The sequence below is a fragment of the Exserohilum turcica genome (genome assembly GCF_000359705.1).
Source record: "Exserohilum turcica Et28A unplaced genomic scaffold SETTUscaffold_12, whole genome shotgun sequence".
NCBI lineage: Eukaryota > Fungi > Ascomycota > Dothideomycetes > Pleosporales > Pleosporaceae > Exserohilum > Exserohilum turcicum.
In genome coordinates this window covers 161,952-178,366 of record NW_007359937.1, presented here as the reverse complement: position 1 = coordinate 178,366, position 16,415 = coordinate 161,952, and the positions used below count along the sequence as shown (strand labels likewise).

The 16,415-nt window shown below is 52.8% G+C and overlaps 8 protein-coding genes across 8 annotated transcripts; 5 read left to right on the top strand and 3 right to left on the bottom strand.

The window, feature by feature from the left end:
- Positions 1-230: 230 nt before the first annotated feature.
- On the top strand, positions 231-1,919 carry SETTUDRAFT_126800 (uncharacterized protein; the record flags this gene model as incomplete). Its single annotated transcript, XM_008024350.1, has 2 exons — positions 231-282; positions 338-1,919. 2 exons carry the CDS (start codon positions 231-233, stop codon positions 1,681-1,683), a joined length of 1,398 nt encoding a protein of 465 aa, XP_008022541.1. The 3' UTR covers positions 1,684-1,919.
- Positions 1,920-2,003: 84 nt separating this feature from the next.
- Positions 2,004-3,086, bottom strand: SETTUDRAFT_167413 (uncharacterized protein). The gene is made up of 2 exons (XM_008024349.1): positions 2,852-3,086; positions 2,004-2,780 (listed from the first exon to the last, which is right to left on the bottom strand). The coding sequence occupies exons 1-2, from the start codon at positions 3,023-3,025 to the stop codon at positions 2,127-2,129; spliced, it is 828 nt and encodes a 275-aa protein (XP_008022540.1). The 5' UTR covers positions 3,026-3,086; the 3' UTR covers positions 2,004-2,126.
- Positions 3,087-3,566: 480 nt separating this feature from the next.
- SETTUDRAFT_146545 (uncharacterized protein) lies at positions 3,567-8,322 on the top strand. The gene is made up of 2 exons (XM_008024348.1): positions 3,567-3,707; positions 3,797-8,322. The coding sequence occupies exons 1-2, from the start codon at positions 3,645-3,647 to the stop codon at positions 8,177-8,179; spliced, it is 4,446 nt and encodes a 1,481-aa protein (XP_008022539.1). The 5' UTR covers positions 3,567-3,644; the 3' UTR covers positions 8,180-8,322.
- Positions 8,323-8,773: 451 nt separating this feature from the next.
- Positions 8,774-9,656, top strand: SETTUDRAFT_167411 (uncharacterized protein). The gene is made up of 2 exons (XM_008024347.1): positions 8,774-9,032; positions 9,092-9,656. Exons 1-2 carry the CDS (start codon positions 8,852-8,854, stop codon positions 9,583-9,585), a joined length of 675 nt encoding a protein of 224 aa, XP_008022538.1. The 5' UTR covers positions 8,774-8,851; the 3' UTR covers positions 9,586-9,656.
- Positions 9,657-10,231: 575 nt separating this feature from the next.
- On the bottom strand, positions 10,232-10,827 carry SETTUDRAFT_103815 (uncharacterized protein; the record flags this gene model as incomplete). Its single annotated transcript, XM_008024346.1, has 2 exons — positions 10,232-10,599; positions 10,656-10,827. The coding sequence occupies 2 exons, from the start codon at positions 10,825-10,827 to the stop codon at positions 10,232-10,234; spliced, it is 540 nt and encodes a 179-aa protein (XP_008022537.1).
- A 159-nt stretch (positions 10,828-10,986) lies between these two features.
- On the top strand, positions 10,987-13,606 carry SETTUDRAFT_167409 (uncharacterized protein). The gene is made up of 3 exons (XM_008024345.1): positions 10,987-11,180; positions 11,227-11,374; positions 11,425-13,606. The coding sequence occupies exons 1-3, from the start codon at positions 11,168-11,170 to the stop codon at positions 13,430-13,432; spliced, it is 2,169 nt and encodes a 722-aa protein (XP_008022536.1). The 5' UTR covers positions 10,987-11,167; the 3' UTR covers positions 13,433-13,606.
- Positions 13,607-14,054: 448 nt separating this feature from the next.
- On the top strand, positions 14,055-14,648 carry SETTUDRAFT_25867 (uncharacterized protein; the record flags this gene model as incomplete). Its single annotated transcript, XM_008024200.1, has 1 exon — positions 14,055-14,648. One exon carries the CDS (start codon positions 14,055-14,057, stop codon positions 14,646-14,648), a length of 594 nt encoding a protein of 197 aa, XP_008022391.1.
- Positions 14,649-15,040: 392 nt separating this feature from the next.
- Positions 15,041-15,838, bottom strand: SETTUDRAFT_146533 (uncharacterized protein; the record flags this gene model as incomplete). The annotated part of the gene is made up of 1 exon (XM_008024344.1): positions 15,041-15,838. One exon carries the CDS (start codon positions 15,836-15,838, stop codon positions 15,041-15,043), a length of 798 nt encoding a protein of 265 aa, XP_008022535.1.
- Between the last annotated feature and the right edge of the window lie 577 nt (positions 15,839-16,415).

Sequence of the window (16,415 nt, the reverse complement as noted above, 5' to 3'; positions counted from 1 at the left end):
GTGTTGCGGGGGCGGAGGCGCGGGGGCAAGTGCGGTGGTTGTGGAGGGCAGGTCCGCAGCCTCAACTTTTGGGGTTCGCGTCTTGCGACAGCTTCCCTTTCACACCCGCACCCGCCCCACGCCCACGCCACCCCCGACACCCTCTGGAAACTATAGTTACGCGTCGGCATACCACTACATATCTCGCCAATCCATTTCAAGAAGCTCCGCGCCGGTAACTATCGCGCGCGATGAACATTCCCAACTCGTCGACCGCACCCGCGGCGGGAGAGTATGCCGGAGGTAGCTACAGCTCTGCAAAGCTCCACCGCGCGCGCCCGCTAACAAGAATCCGCAGATGAGGTCTCGGCGATTGTGCTCGACCCCGGCTACTCGACTGTACGCGCAGGCTTCGCTGGCGAGGATGTCCCCAAATCCGTGTGCCCTTCGTTTTACGGCCACACGTCGTCGGGCGAGCGCCTTTTTGGCGAGAACGCGATACACGCTCCAGTTGGCGGCCTGGATATCAAGAACTACTGGGGGTCGGATGGCATTGTAGAGGACTGGGACACTGCGACCAAGCTGTGGGAGTATGCAATCACAAGTCGGCTCACGGGCGCAAAACCGACCGACCCCAAGAAGAATGGGCTGAACGATGGCAACGACGAGAACGGGAACGGGGAGGCCATGGACGTTGACATGGAAGCGCTGGAGAACAACGAGAAGCCTCTGGAAGACAGTCCACTTCTGGTCACAGAGCCCGGCTGGAACAGCGCAAAAGCACGGGAAAAGTACATTGAGGTCGCAATGGAGGAATGGGGAACACCCGCCTTCTTCCTGCAAAAGACGGGCGTGCTGGCTGCCTTTGCATCCGGCAAGGCGTCTGGAATCATCATTGATGTCGGGGCTTCACACACGTCGGTGACGCCTGTCCTCGACGGCATGGTATTGCGAAAGGGCGTCCAAAAGTCGCCTCTTGCTGGAAACTTTGTCTCGGACCAAATCCGACTGTCGTTCAAGCAAGCGCAACCTGAGGTCCCACTGGTGCCTCACTTTATGGTTAAGAGCAAGACGCCAGTCGACGCAGGCGCGCCCGCCCAAGCCACGTACAAGACGTTTTCCACACCGCCCACAGACTCGTTCCGGCTGAACGAGGAGGAGCGCATTCTCACGTCGTTCAAGGAATCCGTCGTGGAAGTATGGCCAGGCCCAGGCCGCTTCAGCACAAACGAAGAAATGGCAAAGAGCATGCCAGGCCGTCCGTTTGAGATGCCAGACGGCTGGAACCAGGTCTTTGGCGTCGAGAGGTTCCGTGCCGCCGAGGGGCTATTTGACGCTTCAGCAGCATTGACATCGGAGACGAGCCCAGCACCGAAGCCCGAGCAGACGATCCCCAGACTGGTCCAAGCCGCAGTCCAGCAAGTCGACGCTGACCAGCGTCCTCTGCTGCTCTCCAACATTGTCGTGACGGGCGGCAGCACCCTCCTGTACAAGTTCAACGAGCGCCTCAACTACGAAATCAACTCCATCTACCCTTCTACACGCAACAAGCTCATCGCGCCGGGCAGTGTCGTAGAGCGCAAGTACGCAGCCTGGATCGGCGGCAGTATATTGGCGAGTCTGGGCAGCTTCCACCAGCTGTGGATCTCAAGGAAGGAGTACGAGGAGCATGGCGCGGGCATTGTGGAAAAGCGGTGTAGATAGGGAACGCACCAACAGTATTGGATGTCGCCTTACAACAAAGATTGGGGCAAGGTGGATTGAAATGACAAAAGGGAGAAGAGCATGTCCCCACCTACCGATGATGGGAAGACGGAACGTATTCATCGCTGTACTCCTTAGTGAGGGACAGGAGGCTTTGGTGTAATGTTACCTGTAAAAGGCATATCTTTTTCTCTTGGGGCGTGTATATTATCTGGCGAGTGAGTACGTGAATGTCTAGTCCCAATACAAGAACCTCGCTTGTCTTGTGCAATTCCAGAGACACAAAGAGACATGTGCATCACGTGTTGGCCGCCACATCTGTTGGTCATGATCATTGCCTTTAGCTATCCGGACTGAGAGAGTCCGTCTGACACCCCGTGTCGGTGTATAGTACATGTTCTTCATGTTCGTAACGCCATGCTGTGCACCACATCTCTCTCCGTCTATGAGTCTACCTCCATTGTCTCCGCTGTGCCAGTAACGTCGTCATCCTTGAGCTCGTGCACGGTAACGTACTTGCTAATCTCCTTCTTGATAATCTTCTCATTGAGCACCGCCGTGGTGCCCCGCTGGAACCTGTAGTTCCGCTGCTTGGGCTGCCTGGTGTTTGGTGTCTTGTAGTTCCTCATGAGCGTCGTCTTCTCCTCTGTGATGACGGCCACGTCCACGTTGCTACCGGAGCCCAGATCGTTCCAGATACCAGCCTCGATGGCGTTGGCGCACAGCGTCACGGCCTCGTCCCGCGTTAGGTGCGCCTTCCACTGTGTCTCGAAAACTGACATGGCAGCCAGCGAACCGGATCCCATGGTGACATATGGCAGCTTGTCGGTGGAGCCGTGGGCGTGGACGGTGAAGAGGTGGGCGCCGGTTGGGTCGACACCGGCAACGACGAGGTAGGCGCCAATGTGGCCCTGGTGGCGGAACAGGTGCTGCTTCAGCATCGTCATGCAGGTGACGACGCGGGGCTTGCGACCCGTCGAGAGGGCGTGCAGCTCGAGGTTGGACGAGATGATGGCCGTGGTGAACTCGGTGTCAGCGGCGGTACCAGCACCAGCGCACCAGATCTGCGGGGCAATGAAGTGCAGCTTCTCGCAGTTCTGCAGGCAAAAACGGATTAGGACTGTATCGTGATGGCGTCGTCCACGGCGGGGGAAGAGGAGGAGTGTACCTTGTCTGCTACTATGGGCCCGCTGGTCGCGCGTGTGTCTGCAGCAATTACCACGCCGCCGTCGAAGAGACAGCCAACAATGGTGGTTCCGGTGCTCGTGGCCTTGGGCAGCGGGATGCCCTGGGCGTGGAGGGCCGCATTGCGGTTGTAGTTGGAGAAGTCGAAGCCGCCCATGGTGGGTTATGTGTGGATGTGGGTGAGGCCTGGGGGGTGTGGACGACTGGCTGGATTCGTTGGCAGCAGAGCGTGTGGCTGGGCTCTTCGTCGTCTTCTTCTTTTTCTGCTTCTTCTTCTTCCACGCACGGTCTTTTCCTCTCGGCGTACGGCGGCGGTGGCGGCGACAATGATGCTGATGCTGATGATGGGGACAGGCGGCTGCGCAGCCCGTGGTGCCTGCCCGGAGGAGCTTGGACCGCCAGTCTTGGCACGGTGATCTGCCAGCTGCTAGCCCCGACTTTTCCTAGACAACAAAGCGCGTCTGGCAAAAGTGACGGGCTAATGGATGCATGCCTGCATGCGTGCTGATGCTGGTGCGCCGGGCTCTTTTTGCGACATCACCGCTTTTCCCTTGCCCTTGCCCTCTCTCCAACCCACCATCACTCACCCGGTCCCAGTCTAGCCCGCCGCCGGCTCTTTGTTTGTTCCTTTCCCCCTACCAGGCTTCATTGAGCCCGTGCACGCGCGATTGCGCTAGGCGCCCGATGCATTTATGAATAAGCTGCGAACTCCTACGCGCGACACCAAGCCGAGCCTACTACGCGCCAGAACCTGTTCGGCCTGCAAATCTTGCAGAATGTCAAAGAGCCATGCCCCGGCCGTGGAAGTTGGGTCTGAAGTGCCCGAAGTCGAGACAGAGGTTAGCCATCGATGCCTGGCAGCCAGCCCGCCAGCTAGCCAGCCATGCAGCCCGCCAGCTCAGGCGACACTCACTGACAGAATGTGTAGCACCTAGGCTTCAAGGTCCTCCACAACGGAAAGCAGGGCCCCCGCAAGGTCAAGATTCTCCCCCAGCCATGGCCTGCTGACCGTCTGCCCGCCGCCTCTGCAAGCCTCCTCTCCGTTGCCTCCAAGCCCGGCCTGCTCGCAGCTGCTGGCCCCAATCTCCTCGTCATCGCATCGACAGACTCGGTGCGCAGGGCCTTCCAGGGCAAGACCATCGCCGACGACATCAAGAATCCCGACGATCCACGCCTCGAGGAGCGCGACATCGACGTAGTGTCCGACTTCACGCCCGATGTTACCATCTCCACCGACAACCTGCGCCATGTTGCCTTTTCGGCCGACGGCGATTTCCTAGTCGTCGCCGCAGCAGAAAAGGGCTCCATCTCGATTTTCAGCGTCGCCGATATCGTCACCAAGGGAAGAACGGATGCCGACCAAATTGTACAAACAGACGTGCCCGTTCGCGCCCTGCTCCCCAACCCAAACCCCGAATTCGAGCATTTCTACGCCATTGTCCTCGATTCCGGCAAGCTCCAGATATGCAATGTGGCGGATGGTCAGAAAAAGACGATTCGCGACACTCACGTCAACTGCGCTGCCTGGAGCACCCGCGGAAAGGCTGTGGTTTCTGGTTCAACCGACGGTACCTGCTCCATACACATGACCAATGGAGAACTCAAGGGCGTCATTCCTCGCGCTCCAGATGTCGACGAGACCTACGAAGTGACGGGTGTAACATGGCTGAACACGGAGGAGTTCCTGGCCGTATACTCTGTGAGGGACCAGGACCAAGAAAGCCCAGAACCAAAGAAACTCAGCGTCATCAAATCTGCCAAAGGCTGGGGATCCTTCACCTATCACGCCTTTGCCTGGGACCCTCTGCCCGAAGCATTCGAACCTCCACCACGAGCCCTTCCTGCGCGCTTTTCCTCGACGCGACTCAAGAACTGGAAACCTGATCTCGACGAAATGCTCATCATCACTTCCTCGCATGCCGATTCGATTGCTATACTCGCTTCTACAAGCAACAAGATTTCTCCCGACCAGCAAAACCTCAAAGAGCTCATGCTGGTCAATGTGGACGACACAAGGAAGGCGGCTGTGCCGCGCACAGCCTACGGAGAAGACGAACTGGACAGCGTTTTTATCGGCGAGGCACTGGACCTTTCAAGCAAGGAAAAGATTTTGCGCCCAATTCTAAGTCTGGAGGAGATCAATGAGGCTCCGTGGCCATTGCCCGCTTACATGGCTCTTACTCATGAAGGTCTTCTTGCAGCTTGGTGGGTGGTGTGGAACCGGTCAATTGAAGCTGGTGAGCGGTATCCAGGTCTCTTCTTGAAGAACGAGTCTGCACAGTCATCTTCTACTCCCAGAACCTCTACACCCGTGTCAAAACTTCCTATTGCTACTTCCAGTTCGTTCGGACAGCCAAGCACACCGTCACACACCCCATTTGGTAGATCGATATCCACGCCTGGGACTTCTGCCATCCCTCACTTTGGCAACGCCGGGCACAACTCGCCATCCCCTGCTTTGATGAAGCCAACGCCGCCTGGATTTGGAACATCTGGATTTGGGACTTCTCCTTCAAGTTTGCCTACACCTACTCTCAGCAAGCCCCCACAACCGGCGTTTGGTGCTGCTTCTTCGCTGGGGAGACCCGCACCGCCTGCATTTGGCGCAACGTCTATTATGGGTGGTAGTGCAAAGCCAGCTTTTGGTGCGCCTTCTGCAGTGGGTGCTGGTGCAAAGCCGGCCTTTGGTGCCCCTTCTGCTGTCGGTGCTTCTGGCGGCTCTGGATTTGGTGCTCTGGGTGGTATGGGCAACAAGTCGTCGCCATGGGGGTCGCCTGCTCAAAACTCTGATGCCAAGAACAATCCCTTTTCTACTACTGCGACAGGCTCTTCCGGGTTTGCCAAGTTTGGACAAAACGGGGGGACGTCGTCCTTTTCCAGCTTTGGGAGTACCGGCTCAGCACAGGCAGGTTCGGGATTCGCATCACTTGGACAGGGCCAGCAAAAGTCTGGCTTCGCTAATCTCAAGAGTGAATCGAGCTTTGGTTCGACAGTCACCGTGGGATCTGGTACCGGGTCGTCACTGCCTTCTTGGGGCAATACGCCTGCGCAACAGAGCAGCTCGTTATTCGGGCAACCAGACAAATCCTCCTTCAACACGGCTTCGTTTGACTCGAAGGACTCGGACATGAGCGGCGCAAACGGAACACAGGAGCGAAAGAGGGATGAGGCCACACCGACCCCCCAGACCCCAGCATCCCAAGATGTGTTTGGCCTGCAAAAAGGTGGCTTCCAGCTGGGTACCACATTCAAATCTAATGGTACTGCAGAAGACGACTCGGCAAAGTCTGCGACACCTACGAATGGCTCGTTCTTCGGTAGTGACTTTGCCAACACGCTTGGAAAGACGGATGCAAAGCCTCCGGCTACGCCTGCGAGTGGGGCTCCGCAATATCTCTCTACTACACCGGCGTCACCACCGAAGCAGAAACTGTTCCCAAGCGACACTCCGGCCAAGGATAGTGCAACCCCCAAAGCAGCACCTCCTGTACGAGAGCCCGGCACTCCTGTGGATGATGCTCCTCTCCCTCCAGATTTTACCAAGTCAAAACTATCCAAGGTCGAAGACGCGCCACTGCCACCGGATTTCATCAACACCAAGCTCCCGCAATCCAATGGCGACGATTTGCCCCCACTTGCTGGTAGTCCCGGTGTCGAAGTGGAAGCTCCCAGTTCCTCGGTCGAGGCATCTCCTATTGACAATGAAGAAGACCATGACCACGACCACGACCACGACGATTACTCTGAGGACGACGACGACGAAGAGCCTGACGATACTTATCCGCCAAACAACGCCTTGAAATCCCATCAATCAAAACTCACTAACCAATCAAGCTTCTTCCCTTCTGCGCCAACACCCCCCGCTAAGCCTGCTGGTAGCCAGCCATCGTTTGGAGGTTCTTCATTGTTTGGACAGCAATCGACTCCGGCACCTTTTGGTAGCAGACCTAGTTCTTCATCTGCAACTGCAAAGCCAAATTTTCCTCCCACCAACCGCGCCCAAAATCTTCGCTCACCCAGTCCTATGCGTCCTAGCTCAGCATCTCGAATTCGACGTGAGCCCCTAGTTGCACCCGGTGCTTCATTGAGCTCTTCTATTCAGGGATCCAAGCCACCAACACCCCAGCCCCAAATTGCGGATCTGGAAGACGAAGAAGACGAAAGAATGCGCGCCCAGCTTGCGCAACCTATTGAGCCCAGTCGGGACCTTGAGGAATTTGTTGCATATCAGAATTATACTGGCGGTAAACCGCCCAGCAAAACTGGTCATGCTGCTCAGATTGAAATGATCTACAAGGACATTAATGGCATGGTGGATGCACTTGGGTGGAATGCGCGGTCGATCAAATCCTTTACTCAATACCACCAGCAACCTCAACCTAATCACCGAATTGATCGAGGTATGCTGGAAGAGATTCTGTCTCAGGGACACCATGGGACGTGGTTCGAGCAGTTCAGTCTGTGCGAAATCCAGGCATTGAGGTCTCTCGAAGAACAACTGGAGCAAGAGCTTGACGCTGGCCGCGTGCAGGATGTGCTTGATGAACTTTCACAACTTGCTCGCCTCCTTCACGAGAAGGCCAAGCTGATGACTCGCCTTAACGACATCCGCCGGCAGATCATCAATCGCAAAGATCCTGAAAAGGTCGAGGCACTTCGCAAAGCACCCTTGTCGAAGGAACTTGCAGATGGGCAGAAGAACCTGCGCAACGACTATGCTCAGCTACTCACATTGTTACGCAAGGCTGAAGACGCTGTTGCCGTCCTTCGTTCTCGCCTAGCCACGCATAACGCGCAGAGCGGCAGTACCAAGGCAGTCCCTTCTATGGAAGCTGTTAAAAAGACAGTCTTGAGGCTGGCCAACTTGGCGGAGCAAAAGAACAATGACATTCTCATTCTCGAGGCGCAAATGCGCAAACTGGGTCTTGCAGAGTCTAGTCGTCCGTCGTCCTCTTCCTCCCGTACTGGCACGCCAAGGCAATCTCGCACGACCAGCCTCCGCCGCAGCATTGCAGAGACGCCTTACGCTACACCTCCAACCGGCCACAAGAAACTCACTTTGGCCGAATTGAATCGTCGCGCTATGACTCCAGATTTCGAGAATACACCAACTCCTAGCAAGGGCTACGGTCTGTTCTACACACCCGAGGGCAGCCCAGCAGCGGATGGTAATGACATTGCTCATTTGTCGGATTTGGTTGACGAGAACATCGATACCTTGAGGGAGACGGCCAGAAGGAGGAAGCAAGTTGCAAAGGGTTTGAAAGACGTGCTCCTCGACCGAGGAGTCAAGGTCACAAAAGTCAATTAAGTAGGAATCGGGACTGAGATTGGTATTTGGATCATGATTGTGTGTATGATTAAGCGTTCGTGCGACATTGCGGGTTTCTTTCTGGATATTGATTGCATGGATAGGTGATTCGAGTTAGGATTTAATACACAATGCATTGAGCGATTGGAGTACTCGTTTTACGTCCGCTCTTACGACTAAGAAATGCGTGCAAACCGGCTTCAGAAGAACGTGTTTGACTTGCCGTTATCGATATGAACACTCCTCTTTTCACGTGGTAACACCCCGCACCCCATCTTACGCAACTAGGGAATCCGGATGTCCGGAACTACGTAGATCAACACCAGTCGTTTCTCACTAATATTAACGATTTCTAAGACAACGTAGTAGCCTACATTCTCTGTGAAGAGAACCCAACTAAGTACAATTTCATTCATTTGCTTATACTCAAGTGTAAGCAGTAAGCTAATATTTTAACCCGCTGCGTCAGCGTGCTGAGATCACTCATAGGATAAAAATCAGAACCCCAGACTTTTTCAGCTCAGTGAGAACCCGCCTTTACGTGTCCTTCAGCCGCAAGTGGGGGTTTCACGTGCACACTATCTAACCCAACTCGTTACACGCAACTGTACTGATGAAGGCTACTCCTAGTTTCCACTTCTCTACAGTGCTTCATATCCTTCAAGTTCCAAAATGTCGGGCACCACCACGGAAGTTGTCTATCTAAAACTAAAACCCGGTCTCGACCTCTCAGCCGGCAAGACAAAAGAAGACTGGGAAGCCCTTCTAAGCACTATCAAAAAGCAACCCGGTGCAAAGAAGCTGGTCTGGGGCCGACAAATCGAACATCCAGATATCGTTCAAATAGTTGAGGGTACATGCCTTTCTCTCCCTTGCTCAGATGCCACCACCCATTGCTAACAAGCATCTTAGACTGGGACTCGCTCGAATCGCACGTAGCATTCATGGAAAGCCCCGCATACCAACCCTTTTTAAAAGAAGTGGAGAAATTCATAGCGGCTACTCCTAAACTCTTCCACATCAGATTGCCTCCGTCACAGGTCTCACCGGAAAACAATCCTTTCGCAGCCCCCATCACAGAGTGCAAGGTCATTTTCTTCGACCCAGGGTACCCTGAGCAGGGATACGCTGATCGCTTCTCAGCTTTCCGCGACAAGACGGTGCAGACTCCCGATGTAGCTGTCATGGGCATGGCTGGGGCGTGGAGTATAGAAGAGCAGGAGGAGGAGATGCTGAACGGTGTTTTCGACAAGGGAAAGCCGTTTGTTGTGTTTGTTGGGTGGCCGAACGTGGAGGCGAGTTCCGGGTTCAAAGATGTAGATGGGTTCAGAGATGTGATGGGGTATCCCGGGGAGGAGTGGGTGGGAACCAAGTTTTGGCATGTGGCGTTCAAGGAGCACAGGTGAGGTTATGTGAATGTAGCAGTCTCAGGGGTTATGAGGACATTAGATTTGTATCGGAAGGTAGTGAATGTTTTTCATTTGATTTTGATTTTTGCTCTCTCAGTCTTGTTCCACGGTGGCGGAGATGAGCTTGTGGCTCAGAATGCAGCTGGATGGCACTTCTCATGCGTTATATCCGATGTCAGATGTGCCAGAATATCCATCTGACTTGAAATTTCTTGACTTCTCAGATATGTCGCCCTTTCCCACTTCTCTCCCATCGATATTCTCGATGATCCTTTGGTATATTCACGGAAGAGATGGTCCTGCGATGACAAACTCGTAGGCGAATGGAGTGATGATGGCTGAATGCGCACTTCGTGTAGATTTTGAAAAATTCACATTCAAGGTGCTGGGAGCTCGGTTGAGGTTAGTGTCCCTAAAGAAGGATCCGCAATCGTTTCCGTGCGGACATGTCGTCATCAGGGTTGCAAGCGGCGCATGGATAATGAAGAAAGGAATTAGAGCAGCAGCCAACCATGAAGTAAGCACAGGTCTCTGCAAAGACAGTGCAGGATTACCAATTGGGCCAGAAAATTGATTGCCGAGCATCGACAATGGACGATCGGAATTCCAATCCATGGTTTGCCAGACAGGCAAATGCCATCGCTTACGACATTCCCTTTGGTGGGAAACTCGATTCGCGCTTGAACCCGTCCTTTGAAATCCTGCAGAACTTGAGCATGGCCAGTTGCGCCCACGTTCCATTCCACTCTTTTAGCTTGCGCAGATTCAGCAGGTCCTCGAGATCGGGCACCCAGAAGCCAGAGGCATATTCGTCCCGTTCCGTCTTTTGGTTAATTTCCAGCAGATTCTGGCGCGTGCTTGGGGGTCGTCCGGGACGGCGGTCTGCCTTGAGTTTTGCCAGCTCTTCATCATCTCGGCCTACATAATCTTCAATCATGGCCTGGATTTCGGCCACGCTTAGTGGCGATTCATGCTCTGTTGTGTATTGCTGGAAAGTTCTTATCCGAGATACTACAACACGTCAGTACTGTTGTATACATCCATACTATGCACTCAGGAATCCATACAATATGTGCGGTTCTGGTTTTCTCTGATTTTGCTAAGGCGATTGAGTTTGTCGTCTCTCTGCGCAGCGCTTTGTAGTCGCTTGGTATCGCGACTGCCTTCGTGCAAGTTTGGATTCTTGCCCTTCTTCTTTGTAATCTTCTTGGACACCTTGTCGAGGCGATTGCTGACCATCTTGACTGCTTTGCTGTTTTCCAGTCCTGGCGGTGGTTGGGGGCAAGAAATTTTGGACATGGGTCGGTTCTCGGCGGTAGCAGAAAAGCACGCTAGTGGGCCGAGTGGGATTAGCGCGTCTTTAGCGGGGCGCGTTCCTGCCATGGGGCGTGTACCCGCGATGAGTGCTCCACTGCTGCATTTAGATCGTGACGGCTCTTTCTCTCTCTTCGTCTCTCTCGAGCACTCGTTCCAGGGAGCTCCTTTTGCATGAACGCCTGCCTTTCAAACCAGCATGTTGTCATAGTGTTTGCACTGGAGCCGTTGTTTAGGCTGACGCGTGAGCGGCAAAGGGTCCAAAATGGGCATCTCAGGTCAGTGTACTTAATCGTTTGCGCGATGTTTCTAATCCATAATCAGGTCTTCTTCCACTGCTCAAGTCAGTCCAGAAGCCATGTAGTCTCAAGAAATATGCGGGCCAGACTATTGGCGTGGATACATATGGCTGGCTGCACCGGGCCACTGCTGCCTGCGCTATCGATCTGGCCCTGGACAAGCCTACCACCAAGTATACAGCTGTTTGTCCAGTGGATGCAAACAATACTGACAGGCACTTAGATATGTCGAGTTTGTCATGCATCGTGCTCGCATGCTCATCCATTTCGGTGTCACCCCTTACCTAGTGTTCGATGGCGACAACCTACCAAGCAAAGCGGGTACTGAGAAGGGTAGAAGAGAAAGGAGGAGAGAAAGCAAGAAGCTTGGTTTGGAACTATTGAAAGTTGGCAAGATGGCTCAGGCGCAACAGGAGCTGCAGAAGAGCGTGGACGTGACACCAGAAATGGCGCGTATGGTCATCGAAGAGCTGAAACGGAACAACATTCAGTACGTCGTCGCGCCTTATGAGGCTGATTCTCAGTTGGCGTACCTGGAACGCAAGGGAATCATCAACGGCGTTCTCTCGGAAGATTCGGATCTGCTCGTCTTTGGTGTCAAATGTCTTATTACGAAGTTGGACAAGTACGGAGACTGTATCGAGGTTAACCGGAACCACTTCACTGCCTGCAGGGAAGTCAGCTTTGTAGGCTGGTCCGACGCCGACTTCCGAAGGATGGCCATTCTGAGTGGATGCGACTACCTACCCGGAATAGGAGGGCTTGGCCTAAAGACTGCCCATCGGATGCTGCGCAAGCATAAGACCGTGGATCGCCTCGTCAAGGCCGCTCAATTTGACGGAAAGTTCAAAGTGCCGCCTGGCTTTATGGAGTCTTTCGACCAGGCAGAGAAGACGTTTTTGTACCAATGGGTCTACTGCCCCATCGAGGAGAAGCTGGTCAACTTAACACCACTTGCCGATGGGGTAGATATCGCTGCTATGCCCTACATTGGAGAGGAGGTCCCGTCACACATCGCTACAGGTGTTGCACGAGGTGACCTGTATCCGCGCACAAAGCTTCCCATGGACATTGCCAGCAACACCAAACCTATGACCCAGCCGTTGCCTCCCTCTCGAAGATCTTCTACGACTGTACAAACTCCTGACCCTAAGAGTAACAAATCGATCGACTCGTTCTTCAAGCCCAAGCGCACGCCTTTGGCTGAATTGAGCCCAAACTGCTTCACGCCTTCGCCAAGCCAGCAGGTCTTGCTTGAACAGCAGCGCAATAGCACTAGCTGGGCTGCAGTACCAGCTCCCATTTCGCGATTGCAGCAACAGTACCCGGCGCCTCCTAGCACGGCGCCTCAGCCTAGGCGCACTACGACGGATCCCATTGGAGGGCGATCGGTCCCTCACCCGTCTAAGAGGCCCCGACTCTGTTCAGATTCTGCATTTGATGCCTCTACTGCGGGCGACGAGGGTGTCGTTCGAAGCCAGTTTTTTACATCGTCTACGCCAGAGCCGAGTCCCACGTTGCATCGGAGGAAGAAGAGCAGAAGAAAGACTGACCAGGATTTGCAGCCCTATTCGGATGACTCAATCGAGGAGGTGATGCTACAGGCCGCTGATTTGGAGCAGACTGCATCCCAGTCAAAGAAAAAGCTGCGGGTGTTCAGTGAGACGCAATCAAGCATACGAAGCGCGTCACAATCAACAGTGTTTTCGAAAGATGGTACTTCTCAATCTCAAGAGACGCCTGGCTCACTCACACCAGCGTCATCTTCTGGCAGCCCAGAACCCGAGTCTGTCTTTCGCTCTGCAATTTCCTCTCAGCTGAGCGATTTGCGGTCAAAGTTTGCCTACAAGGCTCCACCCGTCCCTTCATCATCCATGCCACGACCTGCCAAAGCACGTTTGGAAAGGCGGCATACTGAAGCATGGCAGCCTGAACCACCACCTCTCAAGCCGGGCTCAGCATCACTTCCTGAAACACCTGCAGAACCGATTTTTCCCGGAACACCGCCTCCCGCAGACGAGGAAGCTGATCTTGCAGATTCTGCCTGGACGGCCATGGAGGCAGAGGTTGTTGTAGCTGCGAGCTCACCGCCCCCTGTGACACCTGCAAAAAGGAGGCGATCATCGCCGAAAGGAAGTGAAGACTTGCTTGTGCCAGATAGCGATGCAGAAAGTGTGTGCTCGCCACGGAAGCCTTTGTTCAATCTTGCGCGTTTTGCCTTTGCCGGATAGGTTCTTAACTGTTGTCGAAATATTGGTGTATTATTACGATGAGCATATGGTTTGCGGTTCTGGCGTTCCAGCATTCGGTCGCGACCTGAGTCTTCCAAGGTCATGAAAATAAACAGAGCAGGCGTAGGCACATGAATTATCATGTTATGGATTTCTATCTTGTAGTATAACCTTAATACCTATCTGTTCCTGCCTCAGTCAATGCGTCTTTCTAACATTCCAGCAAAAACATGGGTATGCTCAAGACCCTGCCACTGATGTATAAGAGAGGTAGCAGCTATCATGCCAGCCTACCCAAGTCCTATTCCCAACTTTGTTCTCGAGCGTAGTCGAAGAAGACAAAGCGTCTTTGCCCAAATTCTGCTTCCTTTGTGGTCGAGCATTGCTTCTCTTTATGTGTGGCTTTGTCCACAACCATTGTACCGCATCCGGCCTACTCTTAAAATTAGAGTATTCAGATTGCGCCTCACAACATAAAAGTATCCAGCTCACGACTTTCTCCTGATATTGTCTATCAGCTTTTTAGCAAACAGCATCGCTTTGTCAGCACCATCCAATACCAATTCGAGGTTCACATACCTACTCTAAGCCATCGGGCCTATCCTGCGTAATCGTTACTACTATGGCGCGAAAGAAGGCAAGCGACCAACCTCCCGCACCTCTGCGCCGAATGCCGAAGAGAGCAGCGGCTCCGGGAAATATGAATGAGACTCAACTGCAGCGCACACAAGAAGCAACGGCACGCGCAGGAAATGCAAAACCCTCAGACACTACAGTCGCAGACGCGTCAACTCCAAAGAAATCAAAGAAGCCCGCAGCTGAGCCCGAAAGCAGGAAGGCTACTCCCAAGAAAGCTGTTGCTGAGAAGGCGACCCCGAAAAGGGAGAAGCCGGCGCTGAAAAAGGTCAAAGGGAGTAAAGTGGAGAAAGCAAAGCCCGAAACCAAGTCGAAGAAGGCGACTGAACCGGATTCTCCAATTCCAGATGTCGGTGGAACGAGTGAGTCGGAAAGCGACTATACTCCAATTGCGAAACAGAGGGTCACGCCGAAGAAGAAAACAACGCCGAAAGCAAAGCAAAAGACAGCGCAGAAGGCCAAGGAGAAGCTTGAGGAACAGTATTCTGACGATGAAGTGGTGTATGTACCGTATGGGCGACCAAATGTTGTAACGCTTTCGTCCCCGTCTGAGAATGAAGACATCGAGGATCTTGGCTAGGTACGGTTGAATGGCTCGCAATCCTCACGAATTTGATTGGTAGATTTCAGAAGTAGTTGGCATCTATTTTTATTGCGAGTCAAAGGTGGCATTACTATCCACCAGTCATGTGATTTTTCCGAGCGCCTCCACATAAGGTATAGGAGCATAGTTTGTTTCATGAATTCAATCATGCTATTCACTATTAGTGCATATAGTAACGCACATGTAACTGCAGCGTAACACCCGCCAGAATGGAACTCATCTACTGTACGTGAGCATTAAGACGAAAAACATGGTTTTTCTTATACAAATGTTTTATAATCTATGATTGAAGATCCGTCTGCGCCCGTGCTATACACTCAAGAAGAGCATACAATTAGCTGCAGCGTCTAGTACATTATTTAAGCTACTTAATACCTCATTACATCTTCTCTCTCTTCTTTGAGACGAACCAAGACAATAGGCGGTTTATTGTCTATAGTTTTGTACTTGATATCAACCATTCCAGTAGCCTCAATAAACTCCCGAAGCCGCTCATACCCATAATTGCGCGCATTCAGATTAGGCCCTATCTTATGCAAATAGTTTCCAACCTCAGCCAAGTTGACCCAGTCATCGCCATAACTGAAAGATCTCCTAATCGCAACACATATCCCCTCGCGTGCTCGGTCGTCAATCGGTTTCTTTTCGACTGGCTGGTTGCGCACCACCATCGGTGCTATGCCTGGCTTCGATGACTCGGCGGCATGTGGCAATACTCCCGATTCCTCAGATCCCGTGCTGAGGACATCAAAGTAAATGAACTTATCACAGGCCGCGACAAAAGCATTGTTGGTCTTGCGTTCTCCAAAGCCATAGACCGTGACACCCTGCTCGCGGATTCGAGATGCAAGGCGCGTAAAGTCACTGTCGCTTGATACGATACAGAAGCTCGAGAATCGGCCAGTGTATAGAAGGTCCATCGCGTCGATGATCATGGCGCCATCGGTGGCATTCTTTCCAGTAGTGTACGCGAACTGTTGTATTGGTGTTATTGAGTGATTTAGAAGACATGGTTTCCAACCATTCATGATTGGGTTGGTCCAGTCCCCATATATCCGCCTAACGCTAGCGGTCCCGTAGTTGGCGATTTCCACCAAAAGACCGGCGATGACTTTTGGCGTGACATTATCCCCGTCAATCAGCAGGGCCAAGTTGCTGTCAGTCATAATATTTCAAAGGGATGATTGTTTAAGTGTACTTGAGATGATAAATTGTGAAGTGAGATGAACGTGTGTTGTAGAGTGAGTTAGAGTGGGTAGCTTTTATAGAGTACCCCGCACTTCAATGGGATATTACTAAGGGCCTGTTCGGTTCTCCGTTTCTTTTCTCCATTTTAGACGCTGCTTTAGGTTTAGCGTTTCTCTTAGCGTGGTAGATAGGCTTACTAGATTAAGCAAATAGAGAATAGAGGTGTCAGATTGTGATGGGTTAGATCAAAGACTGTGATAAAACACTGTGATTATGATGGATCAGACGTGGATCGATTGATTGTACTGCCGTCTATGGATCAGATGGTTAGAGCCCCTTTAGAGCAGTCGTTAGCCCGTGCTCCCTAACTAATCACAGAATCCAGGTGTGATTAAGCACCTGGAATCTATCACCTACCTAAATATTGCATGTAATCTAACACACCCCCTTGTAACGGCGCAGGTAAGGCAGGTCGGATCTGTTTCGGTCGTAGGATCACTCAGAGGCATATGGGAGTGCATGGGATCACAAAGAGCCTAGATTCAACAAGCCACC

Coding starts and splice junctions, on each gene's coding strand:
- SETTUDRAFT_167413 (XM_008024349.1), bottom strand. CDS start 3,025: ATGGGCGGCTTCGACTTCTCCAACTACAACCGCAATGCGGCCCTCCAC. Junction 2,781..2,851: donor GGCCCATAGTAGCAGACAAG/GTACACTCCTCC, acceptor TTTTGCCTGCAG/AACTGCGAGAAGCTGCACTT.
- SETTUDRAFT_146545 (XM_008024348.1), top strand. CDS start 3,645: ATGTCAAAGAGCCATGCCCCGGCCGTGGAAGTTGGGTCTGAAGTGCCC. Junction 3,708..3,796: donor TGCCCGAAGTCGAGACAGAG/GTTAGCCATCGA, acceptor CAGAATGTGTAG/CACCTAGGCTTCAAGGTCCT.
- SETTUDRAFT_167411 (XM_008024347.1), top strand. CDS start 8,852: ATGTCGGGCACCACCACGGAAGTTGTCTATCTAAAACTAAAACCCGGT. Junction 9,033..9,091: donor TATCGTTCAAATAGTTGAGG/GTACATGCCTTT, acceptor CAAGCATCTTAG/ACTGGGACTCGCTCGAATCG.
- SETTUDRAFT_167409 (XM_008024345.1), top strand. Junction 11,375..11,424: donor CTGGACAAGCCTACCACCAA/GTATACAGCTGT, acceptor ACAGGCACTTAG/ATATGTCGAGTTTGTCATGC.